The sequence below is a fragment of the Pleurodeles waltl genome, chromosome 6 (genome assembly GCF_031143425.1).
Source record: "Pleurodeles waltl isolate 20211129_DDA chromosome 6, aPleWal1.hap1.20221129, whole genome shotgun sequence".
In the NCBI taxonomy this organism is placed as follows: Eukaryota; Metazoa; Chordata; class Amphibia; order Caudata; family Salamandridae; genus Pleurodeles; species Pleurodeles waltl.
The window spans coordinates 1,380,015,487-1,380,033,022 of NC_090445.1; the positions used below are offsets into that span (position 1 = coordinate 1,380,015,487).

A 17,536-nucleotide genomic window follows, 5' to 3' on the forward strand; every position below is an offset into this window, starting at 1 on the left:
GGCAAGCCTTCCCACATGCACATATTAAGTGTGCTCTTGGGGTGTCCTTCTGGATGGGTGTTCTCTATGGTTACCCCAGACATCTGTCTGCAGTCACTCACTGCAGAGGCATCTCTGACACCCTTTGAAGTGCAGGCGGGTACTTTATGCATATAGAAAGATGGAGCGGTGGCTGCAAGCTGCCACTACATATTGTACTAAGTTACAGCCATCAGGCCTGGGTCAAGTTTGCAGCTGCCTTAAGAGCAGTACATTAATTGTAATAGGACGAACTGTCCCTGTTTGCACCAGCGGACCTGCTTAAAGTGTGCTGTGGTGCAAACAGGAAAAGGGTGTCTTTTACATAATAAGGGTCTACTGGTGCCCTGATGAAATAGCTACAGCTTACAGAACTCGTTCTGTGATATAAACATGAATCTGTGTGAACAGTAAATCAAACAAATGACAAATTAGGAACTATTCTTTACATTCAGTTAGAAAAACATTCAAGTATTTAAAGTTTATATTTCCTGCTGGAGACAACTATGCTTCCTACTTCATTTAAGGATCAATTGGGGATTTGGTCACCATTTGAGAAAAACTGAGATTTATTTAAAGGAAAGCTTACAGCTATGGCCAGCTACGATTCATAAACTGTCTGGTGTGGCAGAGAACACACTGTGCAATTAATTAGCTACTTAACTTCAATAATGCTTTATCTAGTAGAGAATCTATCTAGCCAAAGATTCCTTATCTTAGAATAATTCCCAGGCATCAGAATGGATCCGGAAGATTTTCAAGTAGGTCCCCTGCATGGTGATAAGTAGTGTTGTTTGACTCTGTATGGCAGCGGCGTCCACGCCGGAAGTGACATGTGTGATACCTATAAAGGTGCCACCTCAGCGCACTAACGTCAGTTACTTTCGCAACTTTCCATGCCAGGATCATGGAGTATGATGAGCACTGACCACTGGTGTGACAAACTAGGGCCCTACACCATAATTGGTTTGCAGACCAAGCAGTATGGGAGGGTCTGTAGGGAATATGCGGCTCGATAGACTCTCCACCAAATAAGGCGTTACCAAATGTAAGTAACTTGTTCATCTGATAGAGACTTCTATCCGCAGATTCATTACCTTAGAATAGATATCCAAGCAATACCTCTCAGAAGGTGGGACTGCAAAACCAATTAGATCAGAAGGTTCTTCAGGACTGAAAGGGCGAAGTGCCCGTTACAACAGACTTGACTGTCCAGGTAGTACTGTTGGTAAAAGTATGCAATGAGGCCCACGTTTTTGCCTGTCAGATGTTGAGGACTAGGACGGTATGCACTAATGCTGTGGTTCTGGTGGGACAAGCTTGCAACCCCGCAGGAGCTGCTTATTGGACAATACTTAGCAGATCTTGATGCCATGGACAATCTATCTCAAGATAGTCTTTTTCTGTACAGCCTCCCCTTTTCTGGTCTCACATAGCCCACATAGAGTTGATCGTTCACCCAGAGTTCTTTCATACGGCCAGGGTTGAATTACTACAATCGTTTTAGGTCCAGACGCTGGAGTCTCCTCCTCTTTGGAGGGATGAGGTGGAGTATAGAACATAGGCAAGGTGATGTTCTACCCTAAATGGAAGGGAGTTACAACGTTCAGGAAGGAGGCAAGCATCCAGAAAACTAGCTTGCCATTTACAAGGTGGTATAAGGAGGTTACCTGCAGTTCACTGACCCTTCTGGCCCATTATATAGCCACTAAAAAGTCAGTTTTTAAAGTTAAGTGCCTAATAGGAAAATTATGCAGAGGCTCAAATGGTGCATACATGAGAAAGGTGAGGACCGTCTTAAGGTGCCACTATGGCATGATGAAAGGCATAGGTAAAAGCATATGCTTGAGTCCTTTAACGAACATAGCCACACCGGGTGACTTAAAGAGAGAAGTATGGTCCAGCAACTGCAAGAATACTGAGATGGCAGAAAGCTTGCCCTTAAGTGTGAACAGAACAGAGCTCTGCGAGGCCAAAGGCAATGCAAACAAGAGTACATTTGATACAGGTTCAGAGATGGGGGTCAACATTGTGGGAAGCACACCATGACACAAACTGGTACCAACGGCAGGCATATGCCGATTTGATGGAGGGATGTCTGGCTACCAGAGTAACATTACAGACTTCGGGAGGAAGGTCAAAAGCTGTCAACTGCTCAATCTCGGAGCACGAAGGTGGAGAGTGCACGGGTTCAGTTGCGGGCCCCTCCCCTGTTGCTGCAACAGAAAATCCTTTCAAAGAGGCAGCCTGATTGGAGGACCAATGGCCATGCTAAACAGCTTGGGATACCAGACTCTGCGTGACCAATCCGGAGCCACAAGAATGACTTGAGCCCAGTCGTTCATGACCTTCTTTAGAAATCTGGGCAGGAGTAGAATTGACAGAAAGGTGTATAAGAGGCCAAACATCCACTTGAGATGAAAAATATCTCCAAGTAAGATGCACCTTGGAAACTCCTGCATGCAAAGTTGATGATATTGCATGTTCATGGCAGTTGTGAACAGATCTCACCTAGGCTCATCCCACTCCTGAAAGAGACCTTGCACCACTTCCAAATGGAGATGCACTCCATTTGTGATCCGCTAGTCGTCTTCGGCCAACCATGTGATGAACTACCAGAGAAATGTCCTGGTGTTCCAGCCATGTCCACAGAAGCAAGGCCTCTTAAGAAAAGGTCCTCGACTCCACCCCCCGTATGTTGCAATACCATATGGCAGTGACATTGTCTGTGCACCAGACTCCCCTTGATCGAAGGAAGAAAGACTTTCAGTGCCAAGCAAACTGCCCAGAGCTCCAAAAGGTTAATGTGGAGCTCGGACGCCACCATAGAGCAGAGGCCTCTAATTATCTACATCTCGCACGTGGCTGCCCCAGCCCAGTAGGGTTTCACCTGTCACTACTCGAATTGGGGAAGGGTGAGGGGTCAGCCACTGACCCAATCATTAGCCACCACTGCAGAACGTTTGTAGTTCCCTCCGAGTTCTGGAGCATGTAGGAGAGATTCCCCTGATGGTGTGCATGAATATTCAGCAGGATACAAGAGGCCAGGAGGCCTAACAGCCTCAGAGTCAGTCTCACCAAAATCCATGGTAGAGGTTTAAACATCTGACTCATAGCCTGAAACTTCTGGACTCGCTGCTCGGGAGGATAGACCCAAAACTGCACTATGTCCAGAACACCTCTGATGAAAAAAAAATTCTGAGAGGGAGTTAGGTGCAACTTTTGCATGTTGATAGTGAAACCCAGAAAATGCAGGATATTTGCCATAGTCTGAAGGTGGGAGACGACTGCCTGGGGCGAGCCTGACTTCAACAGTTAATCGTCGAGGTAGGGTAAGACTTGAACTCGTGACCTCCACAATTGAGCTGCAACCACTGCTGCCCCTTTTGTGAACACCTGAGAGGTACTGATATGGCCGAACGGTAGCAAAGCAAACTGAAAGTGCTCTTGGCCCACCGTGAACCAAAGGTAACATCTGTGGGCAGGCAGGATGGGAATGTGAAAATATGCATGCTGCAAGATTAACACTACCATCCAGTCTCCTGGGTTGAGGGCAGGCAGAACTTGGGAGAGTGTGAGCATTTTGAGTTTCTCTGTTTTCGAGAAAAGTTTGAGATGGGGAAGATCCAAGACACAACAAAGTCCTCTGTCCTTCTTTGGAACCAGAAAATAGAGAGAACAGCAACCACGACCTACTTATGATGCAGACAACCTCTCTATGGGTCCCTTGGCCCAGCCTGCACTTCTTGATGGAGCACGCAGATATAGTCATCCACCAGCTGACCGTAAGTGGGTGGCATGGGTGATGGGGTAGTCACACAGGGGAGGGAGTAGCCCCCTTGGATAAAATAGAGACCCCAGCTGTCCAATGTCACTGAATGCCAGTAGGGGCAGGTGGTGGTGTATCCTGCCTTACACTGGATGCCCATGATGTTCGGAGGGCAAACTAAAGAGGCTTGGAACCAGAGGCTGCTGGGGAATTGGTGGACTGAATCGTCCACTGGCCGCCTGTCCCACTCTGCCTGTGGGACCCCCGGTCACAAATATGCTGGAAAGCCTGATGGCTGTGGTGGTTGGGAGGGTAAGAGCACTGCTAGGAACATCTTTCATTGCCACAAAAGGGGCAGAAGGTCGGCTGGGGTTGATGAGGGGCCACAAACAAGTACAAGGACCTGGCAAAAACCCCTGCAGCCCTTAAGGCCCTCCAGCACTGAATCCACCTTCTCTCCAAAGAGGCAATCACCATCGAAGGGCATGCCCATGAGGGAAGACTAGACATACCGTGCAAAAACAGTTGTTCTCAGCCAGGCATGGCATTGCAAGGCCACTCATGAAGAAACTGCTCTGCCCAGCGAGTTGGCCTGGTCCAGCCCACACCTTATGGTGAACTATGCTGCATTTCGCCCATCAGCAATAGCCTGGGTGAATTTGGCTTGGGTCTCCTCCTAAATCATAAGCACCACTTCCACAACCAAGTCCCATATTGTAATAAAATAACATCCCAAAAGGCATGCAGTGTTCACTAATCACAGTGCTAGGCTGTTGGAAGACAACATTTTCTTGCCAAAGTTGTCCAGCATCTTGAATTTCCTATCTAGAGGGTAGGTAACATGCCAGGGTTAATCTTGGATTTGGAGGCGTGGACCACCAAACTGTTCGGTGAGGGATGCTTGGAGAAGAAACTAGGATCACAAGAGAGGGGCAATGGCGGTAGGCATTTTTCCTATGCACAGGAGCCCCTCTGCAGGGCTTGGACCAGGCCCCAAGTAGGACATTGGTAAGGGCTTTGTTGAAGGGGAGAAGGGATTCAGAACGGGGCACTCCTGGTTGAAGCACCTCTGTGGAGATGTGCGCCTTGACTGGCACTGTGGGTAACCAAAAGTGTAAAACCTCAGCGGCCCTATGCACCCCATCACAAAGGAGGCTCTCTCTTCTACAGCCACTGTAGGAGGAAAAATCAGGCCATTGTCTGGTGAGGTGTCTAACTCACTGTCCTCCACCAGTTCCTCATAGCAGTTGTCCTTTTCCTGTTCTTCTTCAGGGAGCTGTTAACCATAAGGGTATATAAACCCCTCCCATTCATCTTACTCTCCAGGCCCGTCAAATAAAATAAGGCTCTGGCTCTGCTCCGGGAAGCATGGACCCAGTTGGCACTGGAGTTGGATTAAACTGCTCCGGCTCCATGTAGGAGTTGGGAATCACAATGGGGGCGGTGCCGACGGCTTCAGTATTGGAGCAGGTGGCGAGGAAGGCCTCAGCCTCATCGACACCTCTGCTTCAGATCCAGTGAGGGATTGATGCCGAGGGTGAACCTGCTACTGTAGACCCAGTAGGGGCCTCTCTTGTGCCCAAGGGTCCTGAAGGTGCACTGGATTGGCAGGCCACCCAAATAAGAAACACATGGCTTATTAAAAGTCTTCTGGCTGGGGTCACTCTCCTGCTCAGGAAAATAATGGAAACACAGAAAGGACCCGGGTTCAGGTTTTGTAGACTCGTAGGGCCTGGAGTACTTACATTCCCACATCTCGTTGGAAGACTGAAGGATATGGTGAAGTTGAAGATCTCTAAGACGTCTTCAACTTCTTGTGCTTGTAGGACTAACCTAACAACTTGAAATGTGATCATAAATGTTAGGAAGGGCTCCACAGGCTGTCCTAGGACCTTCTGGGCCAACTGGACCTAGAGTGTCACGGAGTGGCTAGAAGCTTGATGGACAGGTCCCTCATCACCTTGGGATGCATGGTGGGGCAGTCATCGCAGGTCTTGGAGTTGCAGTCCCGCTCCAGACACCACAAACACATCAAGTGAGGATCTGTCACTGACATTTGCCTTTGACAAGCCCCAAGTGGTTTGAAACCAGCCAGTTTCACACAGGGAGAAAAATCTCAAAAAAGGTCAACATAACATCAAAAAAAGCCAGTCAAAAGGGACTGGGGGTAGCTCAGACTACTAGCTTGCAGGAGTATTGTTTGAAAAACTCTTTCGGATCCAGTCTGACACCTGGAGATTACACAAAGGCATGGAATCCATGGGCGAAGACTATCATATTATCTTAATAACTGCGATAGAAACTAAATTTTGAGTTTAAATTTACAGATGATGGTGCCGACAGTGGAATAAGTGGTGAGTGAAGAATATAAATATTTACATTAAAAAAAACACAGCTGCACATTTTTTCCAGTGGTCCTACTTATAATGAAGCTTTTTTGTCGCTACATTGATTTCAAATTTCTAAATGTGTAAAAGTCCTTCAGGTGGTGAAGAGATTGATAAAAGAAAGAGCTCATCTTTAAGTATGTAATATCCCAAGCACTTTGGATGTAAATTCAAATTAGCAAAAATTAGAGCAACTAGTCACAGTCAGGAAGTCTGGAAAGAACCAATCAGGATACTTTCTTTTTTTCTCTCTGGAATATACTTACGCTTTCACATTTGAAATAGAGCATATAATTTTGTTGGATCTCAGAGATGTTTGATCATAACAGTATAAGTAAAGACTTAAATACTTATGTCCTTCATAGAGGTTTATGTGTTCTCTCTATCTGTATTCGTAAAGCGGGACCCTAGTTGATGCATAAAGGAGTGATGTACGTGAGGAAGGTACAAGACGGGGGTACAAGTAAAACTTACTTGAGAGCATTCTTCATATGTAACATGTGAGCAACTCCAGCGTACACCATAATTTAAACTGTATACTGGATTGGTGTTCTGAAGAGAGAATAGAATCTTTTCATTCTCTTAATGTAATTCCTAATACAGTAAATGACATTTAACCTTGGATAAGGTAGTTGAAGGACCATTCAAACTGCTGTGCCCATAAATGTTCAAAAACGGTCCTTACTTCTCAGCATCTCCAGTTTCTCTGGCAAGAAGAGTAGACTTTTCTTGGATGGGATGTTCTCTCTGGGAGGCGTTGCCTTCAGAGTTCTGCCACAATTGACGGGTAGGTGATTCTTCATTCTATTGAAAAAGAAATGAAATTCAAATAAGTCATTTTCTGGCTCACAATTGGAGTTTGTCTATCCATACAGGGCTGTGGGATAAAGTTGACGATTTATTGGCCAATACCAATTACAGTGCTGTTGTGCGTGGGATTCAGTAGCTAATCCTCTTACTGAAACTTTTTCTTACAGCGTTTTCAACAAAGTGAGTTATGTAATTAAACTAAGTAGGTAGTTCCATTTTTAGATATACACTTCAATGATAATTCCACTCTTTCGTGTAAATTAAGGTATTTAGATACACTTATCTATGTATGACAGTTATGTATGCTGCTTAAGGTTACAATTGTGTATGACAGATTAATGCCTTGGATTTATTTTGGCCTTTTGAGCATACAAAAGGCAATATAAATTCTTATAAAGAAAACTGAAATATCCGAAAAGTGGAATTTTATCTTTAAATATAACTCAGATCCTTAACATAGCACAATCCCAGTCCACGCCATAACCATGCCCATATCAAATACTTAAAACTTTATCAATAATCAGTTAAAATCTTTGGTACTAAATGGATCATTACTGTATTATGTGCATCAAGTCTACATCAACAGTTAGGTTACAATCTAAGGAGACATGGGCGCCTATTGTGTTTCTTCAGCTTTATTTTGTGCAAGTCGCTACGGGGCTCATTCTCAAAATGTTCACTCAATGCAGCACAGCAGATGAAGTTGCAGCATTGCGAGAATAAGAGAGAGCAGTACCGAGCCATATAAATAAATGGCACAGTTCTGCTCTCTCCATGCGCTGGCACACTTGTGGCTGCCTGGTGACAATGCAAGCACCATTGCGCCACAGTGGATGATGGCTGAGTTAAAGGCACAGTAGTTTGGAAGGCGTAACTTCCTCAACAAAAGCTATCCTTTTAGGCTATCTCCTGCAGAATGCAGCACAATCGCAAAGAGGAAATAAGAAGGAGAAATAAAGATATTTCTCAGTGTTATGCCAGCCGCAGGTTGTCGCTCCATTCTCTCTGTAAATATGGGTCTGCGTCAAGATTCATGGGTAGGTGCACAGGATGCGCATGCACCTCCCACTGAATGCCTCCGTGGCGCAAAGTAATGCAAGGCATTTGATACGTTTTGTTGCTTTTTTGTTTTTTGTTTGTTTTACAAAGCAAGACAAATTAACACTTGCTTCACAAATACTACAAAGGATTTTGCGCCTGGTCTCTCTCAAAATGGAAATATGATGGAAAATCTGTCCCTTAGTTCCAGACGGGTGGGTTAAAAGTGAGGATGAACGCTGTGAGGAGGATTGGTATTTCTAACACCACAGAGACTTATGAGTGGACTGGATGGACTTGAGACTCATGGGCCAGCAAAGTGAAACAGCCTTCTAAACCCTAATGCAGCATCTCCTGTCAGGTTACAGTACCTAATGAGACTTCTCAAATAAGAAGTGGGATTAAGGAAATCGTTTTTTTTATCAATGAGCCATTTGCCTCGTGCAAATGCATCTTACCAAAGGCAATGCGACCTCGTTTTCATACTAGAGTAACTTCTGGTAAAAGAAAGAAAAAAATCTAATAAGGGGATATTATCTCTAGGGTCGGAGAGAGGCTATTGCTTTTCAAAAGGGTACCTCCATGTTTGGATGCGTATACCACCAACAGCCAGAGGAGACCAGCTAGTGCCCCTGGTAGCAAAAAGACTACATGAAGTGTTCACTTGAAGCAGTTTCATTAAGAAGAATTGGCTTATTTGGTCCAAGGGAAAAATATTAACCCCATTACTCCAATATGACTGTCTAAGCCAGTAAGGTACTGCAGCAAATGTTAACTGAAGGCTTTTCTTAGCGCTGGGAAAGGGATAGCAAACCCTATCCTTTTCACAAGTGTTCTCCACTATGCATTAAGGACACATTTTCAAGAGATTTCAGTGTTCAAGATCACATGCGGTGTCTTCAATCCTTGGGCAGGAAAAGGCCTACTTGAAATCAGTTTTTGTAAAACGAATGGACAATACCTAACCTAATCATAGTATTCCTCCATCAACCGAAACCTGATTTCAGTGTTAACAAACATCATTTGGCTTTAGTTATGTCACTGCGTACCGATTAAAATAAGAATCCTAAATCATAAACTCTTATGTTGATAGTTCATAGCATTCCTAATATTTATGAATGTATTTCAAATAATTTGTTCTGTCATGACAGTGTTGTTTTACATTGGCTTACATTATTCACTTCATATTACCATAGCTGTAATTGGCAAGTATATTTAAAGAGAAGTATTTTTGGTTAAGAGAGTAGGGATCAAAATGACACTTCACTATGCTATGACATTATGCTTTGCTTTTCTGGAATCTCTGACGCTACCATCAGCCGTTATTCAGTGAGGAAATGCAGACCCACTTTTTCAGCTGCCATATTGAATATTCAATACCAACAACAAGTGGTCCTCACGGATAACACAATCAATTGCTTTGCATGAAAAAGACTACATCTTCAAAGAGCTAACTAATTGCTCACAGCTTACCTAATGGTAGAAAAAGAAAAAACATAAAGACAAAGAAACACACCAGAGCCACATACAAATGCAAAAATGGCATATATATCCATGCTCCATAACATACACTATAGTTGCAAAATACAATGGTTACTCCATAATGTAAAAAATTTGACAAAAGTGCTCGTGCAAGGTAACAAGGAATTATTATTTACAAATAAAAACAATTAATCAATAAAAACAATGAATCAAAGGCAGTGCACCCAGGCAACTGCATATAGCCTATCTGCATTCATCCATAATATACTTACAAACTCATCAGTTCGAGGGTCAGCTGCTAATCACACAATTCACTCCTAATGAGTAACTTTACAGGCCAACGCACAACTAACATTTTGTTGATGTTTCAACCCCAAGAAGAGAATGGAAATTCAGTGCCTTAGAACAAGGTCTTCATCAGGACAGCAAAATTGCAGAGCAACCTACAGAGTTCTACTCAGTGAACCATTGGCTGAGTTTTGAAAACTATATGGTGGATACAAGGATTATAACATGTTCAAAGCGACAACAAATGTCCACAATAATTCCAGAGTGTCCTAAAGGTGGAGCATAAGTGAATTTAAATCCCTTGCCATCACAGTCTGAATAGGGCATTGTTCTTGAGTGTACTGGAAAACAGAAAGCTTTCCATTAAATTTTGTAGAATGAGCTCACATGGATACTGAGTTTCTCATGAAGACAATCACTGTCTTTCAAAGTAACTGGTAATAATTTACGAGGCACATATTTTCCTACTGCAAGGTCATACAGCATCGAAACTTTACAAATTACTTTCTTCCGCTAAAACACCCGTCACTCCTCCTAGAAGGGCTTCTTATTTCCCAGAGAAAGGTCTTATTCCACCTAACGAGGACTCTCTTGGTCACAAATAGGCTCAAACCTATTAAAACAAATTAATCCCCTCTTTAACCCAAACCAAGTTCTTCTTACTGGCCTCCTGCAAAATAGTTTCGCCTCAAACTAACAGACTCTAATTCCTATTGGTCATGGGACTCTTCACCGGGTGTTGAAGAACACATGTTCTTTTCCTGCCCCCACCTACACTCCTATTATCTTTAAAACCTTCATACCATTGTCTTTCCTGCTGATCATATTAGGTACACATTATACTAATCCTCCAATTGATCTTCCTGATTCGGATATCCACCTACTCGACCTGTTGCTTACTATTGCTATCAAAGTAGTCCTAATTGACTAGAAATCTAGAAACAATGACTCATACCATACCTGGCGGGCCCGGGTAACCTACTTAAGAAGCAGACATATAAACCAATCTACCAACAAAGGGTTCCCCACAATCTCCCAACATATATGGGAAACGCATGTATGCTTCTGCTCTGACGCTCCCAGTTAATAAGAAACCCAACACTATGACTTTTTCACCCTCTCCCCTTTCTCTGATTTGATAACTTTACACCTGAACGCTTTTCTCTTTTAGTACTCTGTTATAAGACCATATGACTCAGCCCCCCCACTCCTCCTACTCTCTTCCCCTGTCCCCCCACACAGAGTTTTCTTAAGAGTCTCTACAACATATAAATCACATACCCTAAGATCTAGATTCTCACTAAACAATCATGGAATGTGTTTACATATCCGATTATGAATATATCTTCAATATCTAGGGGCATATTTATACTACGTTTGCGCCGAATTTGCGTCGTTTTTTTCGACGCAAATTCGACGCAAAACTAACTCCATATTTATACTTTGGCGTTACCGCGTCTAGCGCCAAAGTTCATGGAGTTAGCGTAATTTTTTGGCGTGAACACCTTCCTTGCGTTAATGATATGCAAGGTAGGCGTTCCCGTCTTAAAAAATGACTCAGATGCATATGCGTCGTATTTATACTCCCGGGCAAAAATGACGCCCGGGAGTGGGCGGGTCTAAAAACCCCGCATTAGTGCCGGATTTTAGCGCCTGGGTCAGGGCAGGCGTTAAGGGACCTGTGGGCTCAGAATGAGCCCAGAGGTGCCCTCCCCTGCCCCCAGGGACACCCCCTGCCACCCTTGCCCACCCCAGGAGGACACCCAAGGATGGAGGGACCCACCCCAGGGACATTAAGGTAAGTCCAGGTAAGTATTTTTTTTTTTTTTTTTTGTGGCATAGGGGGGCCTGATTTGTGCCCCCCTACATGCCACTATGCCCAATGACCATGCCCAGGGGACAGAAGTCCCCTGGGCATGGCCATTGGGCAAGGGGGCATGACTCCTGTCTTTGCTAAGACAGGAGTCATTTCAATGGGGGTTGGGCATCGTAAAAAAATGGCGCAAATCGGGTTGAGGCGATTTTTTTGCCTCAGCCTGACTTGCACCATTTGTGGACGCCCATACGCCATTTTCCCCCTACGCCGGCGCTGCCTGGTGTACGTCGTTTTTTTTAACGCACACCAGACAGCGCCGCCGGCTAACGCCGGCTAACGTCATTGAATAAATACGGCGCCCGCATGGCGCTTCAGAATGGCGTTAGCCGGCGCTAATTTTTTTGGCGCAAAACTGCGTTAGCGCAGTTTTGCGTCAAAAAGTATAAATATGGCCCTGATGTTTAAACCTCAAATATTTTTCTCTATATGATGTCTTTATTTATACCACCGGTACCTCTCAATATCATTATCACTTGTAAACTGACTGACTGACAATTATGTTGTTGGATATACTATATAGCATATACGTATGTATCTCAAGATACATTCTCTTGCCCCTTACAATACCGCACCTCCCCCTTTTCTCTGTATTTTCTGCTTGTGTAGTATTCCTGTTTTGTCATAAATGTCAACAAAAATATATTGAACAAACAATAAAAATAATTTTCGAGGCCCTTTGACATAGTATAAGCCCAAAGGTTCTTTCTAAGGATTGTTAAATGAGCTCACACTGATACAGCATGTCTTTTTAAAAAAACATTTCAACATCTTACATGGGTAAATGATTTTTCTTAAAGTCAAAACAGCTCTTCACAGTTAATGTTGAATGAGCTTTCACCAATACAATGTATTTATCTGGAAAATGTTAGCCGCATCAACGTGGTATCCGCACCTGAAACTGAATAAATCAGGGGAAATATATTGGATATTGGCAAAAAAAATATGACTATCTTTCCAATGCTGATATCACTGAAGTGGTTCCCCATAGAAGCGAAGAATACTTCAAACTTCCATGCTTCACAAATTACGCTTTATTTTTGTGAACCCCTATCTTGCTGAGAAACTGGCCTTGTCATATAGTCAGCTCCACCTTTGCAGAATGGCACCCTCCACCTCGAATTATCAGCTATTTTAGAAGTCCAAAACATTGCAGCAATCCATCTAGGTCTGTGCTAGCATCCCACTGGGCATCATCAATCCTATATTATAAAGAATTTTTAAAAGCTGTAAAGCCTGTACTATGGCATCACTTTCAATGGTAAAATGCCAGAAGCTTGCCCTGTCAAGTACTTAATTGATTTTCCAGCCCTTACACCTAACTGAAAATTCTGTAAATAAGTTCCTCTTTACAAGGTTAAATGTACATTTGTAGATTTACTCACATTTATATTTACAATGACTCTTCACCGCTTCTGACTTTAGATTTATACCCTGGCGTAGACTTACATGTCTCCATCCCCTCAAACCAGTGAGGCTGAGCTTGTCACACCACAATTTATAAGTGTAAAGTTACTACTAGTAACTTTGGACATGTAGGCTCTGCCACCTTGGTGGTGATCTCTCTAGGGGACAATATAGCACAATAACTCACTAAATTATTTTTTTTATTTAATCAACCTCTGTTTATATGCCCATTTACTTTAATTATTAACAAAAGAAATTGCTCATCTGCTGGTGACTTTCGTTTTACAAAGTGTTGCAATCGCATCAGAATAAACATAGGGAAAGAATCTGACTGGGCAAAGCCAACAAAAATAAAACCTGCAAACTAATCATGTTCTCATCTAAAACAATGTGGATCTCAGTTAGAGTGCAATGCTTTAATGAAAACGACCTACATCTGGCTTCCTGTACTGACAGCCAGTGCTCTTATTTAACTACGTAAGGAAACAGGACAGAACCTTAATAGCGCAACACTTTAATTCCCCTTTACCATTCCCAGCTTTATGGCTTCTGCAAGCATTGTGTTTCACAAATGTTGCCTTTTAATAGTGATAAAATGTATTATCTAAACACATGGGAGCCACTGCCCAGCAGTGTCAGATTGGCAAAGTGTTCTTTTTAGTTGAGGTTAAACAATACACACCAGCAGACATATGGAGTTAATTAAAAGGGGCCTCCTACAAGAGGTGGTCTTTGGGTCACTAACAGTAGCATCTAACATAAAAAAGGAAAGATGCCGCCATGTCTCAGTGGAGGCTTACATCTAACTCTAGTAAACTACAAGACTCAAATCATTTAAGTGTAAAAGAATGGTACAACTTAATCTGCTTCATTGCTGGTTTCATTCAGTTGGTTTGAAACTGAGTTGCAGACAATAACGCTAAAGGACTTATTTTGTCCTGTTCAAGGGGCACGGATCACTAGCACTATTCACTCTATGACTCATTCAGTGACATCTTGGGCCAAGAGAAAAAACTGTGTTGGGATAGGTTACATTTATTTTATTCCAACATTCCATTCACAAAATAAAAAATAACAGGGTTGATTATGTCCCTTCTTCTGTAGTATTAGCTAACATATTACTGCCTCCATTAGTGCATAAAAAAATCACATGTACCCATCAGGCCATGGATACATGTATATATCAAGCCGGGGGCCCCCTTTTCCCTTCAACTTAATATCATGTATTCTAGGCTGTTACGTAGTTTGTGTGCAAAGGAAAATGAAAAAGCAATACACCTATTGTTAGCGATAAATAGGTGTGAGAGACTAGTCTCTCTAGGAGCAGTGGGATAACCTGAAAATGTAAAGGGGAAGTTACTCAGAAAATGACCAAAGACAGTTGAGTGGTTTTCAATTCAGTTCATTCCCAAAGTATCAGGTACTGATTTGTTTCATTATTCAAAACTGAAAAAAAAGGCGAAATGAAACAAGGAGTATTCTCAACCCTCCTTTCGTGCATGTACCCTTAATTGTACACAAGCCCCACACACTCCCACAGATAGATGTTACAGCATGACACACAATGTAATCTATGTGGATGAATAATCAATTCCATATTGAGGCTATTTCATATCAGGTCAGAAAACGAGGGGTTGTGACCTGAGGCCGATGGAGACGGCAGCAACTTGAAGAACAAGTGAGCCGGGGGCCCCAATAGTCCTATATCCTGAAGTGCGTTCACCACTAGAGCCTCATCGAGGTGGCACCAGTGCTTAATTTGTGCTTGTTGTTTCCGGTGCGGAGCACCAGCACTTATTTTTGAGGGACAGCGCTTAATTTTCTGCCTCAAGCATTTATTGCGAGCAAAAGACACATTTAGGAAAGACGGTGGAAGAGAAAAACGAAAAAGCGTCACAAAGGGAGAGAGCCGAAAGCTGCAGTAGTGAGCTGAAGGGGCAGGGAGGGGCCGTAAATGGATTGAAGAGCCCCGGCCTGCCGGCTCCGGAGGATGACCAGGGCTGAGAGGTGAGGGGAAGTGAGAGCGGCAGTCGGCCAGCGGTGACAGCATTGGGAGTCCGCGGCCACCGCTGCAGAGAGGACGGCAGCCACCCACGAAGGCCTCAATGAGGTGGGTTAGCAGCTAGCTCAATCGGTAGCTGACCAGTGCTGCCCGGAGGAAAGACAATACGCGCAGAAGATCAGGGGAGGGCTGCAAGGCATGGCCCTCCCTGCACCAAACAGCAGTGACTCGACCCCAAGGGCGGAAAACCATTGATGACAGGATCCATACCCGGACAGGGTGGTCTGGGAGAGCGACCGGCGCCGGAGGAGATTGCCGAAGAGTACTGTGGACAAAGTTACACTAGTGTGGGGGCAAATGGACCTGAGTCCACCTCACCCTGCAGGATTTCCAGGGGGGAGTGGAGGGGAATCGAACTCTTGAGGGGGGACCCGAGGGGGCGACTACCGGGGGTGAGGCCCCTTCAGTTGGCTTCTGGGGCCACGCCTGCAACTGTGCCTTACAATAGGTTTGGTGAGACTGGAGGGTACCGCTGATGCCTCCCTCCTCCATGGTGTGAGCGGAACAGCCCAGCGCGGTCGACAGTGGAATAGGGATCCCCTCCCCCACTTTTTGCTCCATGCTGTGCCCTCTGGGACATAGACGCTCAGAGAAGCGGAGACGGGAATTATCCTGCTTAGTACTACTTGTTGATGCTTCTTATACCTGGTAATGGTTATGGCCGCTGAGAAGAGCTGCTGCACAAGAGGGAATGCTGGGTGAGATGCTTATGCCTCGTACTGCTGAAGTAACTGACTAAGAGTCACAACACGAGGAGGTGCTGTGAAAGGGAAGGTGGATCGGATTCAATCCATCCTGTCTTAAGTGATAGGGGAGATAGACCTGTTGGCACAGCCACAGGGCACTGTGCTTCTGGATTGAGGAGGTGACCATGGGGAAGGTTGCAAAGAAGAAAGACACTGTCCCCTGATCAGTGAGGAACCCGATGTAGACGGGGCTGTGCAGCAGGGCCTAATGCTACGAGATTTGATCCAAGCCATAACGGAGACTAGAGAGGCACTAAAAACTAAAATTGATTCTTTGGGGGAGGATTTGAGTCTATTGAGATATGATAACCGCCGGCTGGTGGACAGTGTCACCATGACAGAGAGAGGTGGCGGAACTGCCCCCGGCAGTTGCAGAGCTGACAACCCGCTTGACAGCCAAGGAGGCGAAAGTTAAACTCTAGAACTATGAACAGAGGATGCTGAGAATAGATCTTGCCACAACAATATCCATCTGATAGGGTTGCCGGAGTGAGTGGAGGGGACTAATAAGATCACCTACCTAGGAGGATTTATTAGGACCCAGTTTTCTCAGGTGGGACTGTCACTCTTTTTTTGCACTCAAACGGGCACACAGGGTGTAGAGTAGACCGTCCCTGCCTGGGGCTCTACCATGACCGGTGGTAACAAAGCTACTATGTTATAAAGACCGGGATTACATACTGGAACAGGCCCAACGGAAGGAGGAACTGGTGGTGGACAACAACAGAATACAAGTATACCCTGACTTCTCGCGTGAAGTACAGAAATGGCACGTTACCTTCAATGAAGCAAAAAGATGCCTCTGCCAGATGGGGGGTGACGTAAAGCATTCTGTTCCCAGCACATCTTAGAGTGATGACGGTTGAGGGGGTCCCCTTTTTCCCTACCCCACAGGAGGCATGGAAATGGATCGACAACCATCTGCAACTTGGACCCAGCGGGTGCAGAGGGAGCGACGCCCCTCGGTTACTAGCAGAAGAAAGGCCTACCCATGGAGCGGAAGACCCCTATCGGAGGAAGAATCACACAGCGAAAAGAGGAAAGCGGTCGAGGCAGTGGTGAGCATGAGTGACTCAGGCATTAGGTCCCACTCAATGATGGGGACTGGCTGCGCGGAAGACTCTGAATCAGACTCGGCCTCCAGGGGTTCGAATACTTCCACCATAATACTCCCTCATGTCACCCCTGGAACTGCAGATGACAATATATAGAGACCCGACAAGGGTTGCCTGTTACATAACGCCAACTGCAAGATGTAGCGGACACTGTCTGACCCTCCCCAGGAAGTGGAAGGGTTTACGAGGAATACTAACCAAGGATGCACAAAAATGTTTATTGTCTATTATGTGATCCTGATTGGGGCTCTAGACGGGGAGCCCGAGCTGAAGGTTCTGGCCTGAGATTTCCCCTATGTGGATTATGTGGATCAACCCACATTGTTTGGTTGAAGTTGTACCGGTTTGGGCAGGGGGCTCTGCCCGATGTGTCCTGTGGAGGGGATGTGTGATTGAAATGTTGGGAGGTTACTTATTTGGGGGTCGCAGAGATTGCATCTATACATTAAACCAACTTGACACAATTGGGTACTCCAAGGGCACACAAGCTGGGATTGGGGACGGGACTGCAGGACATTCAAACCACCTATGGTTGTCATGG

The 17,536-nt window shown here is 44.7% G+C and overlaps 1 protein-coding gene across 3 annotated transcripts in view; it reads right to left on the bottom strand.

The window, feature by feature from the left end:
* The window catches only part of LOC138300863 (coiled-coil domain-containing protein 50-like), a 671,686-nt gene that overhangs the window by 82,950 nt on the left and 571,200 nt on the right, over nt 1-17,536 (bottom strand). For all 3 annotated transcript variants that reach the window (XM_069240701.1, XM_069240699.1, XM_069240700.1), the window contains one exon: nt 6,860-6,978. In XM_069240701.1, the coding sequence (XP_069096802.1) occupies nt 6,860-6,978 (119 nt within the window). The remainder of the gene's footprint in view (nt 1-6,859; nt 6,979-17,536) is intronic.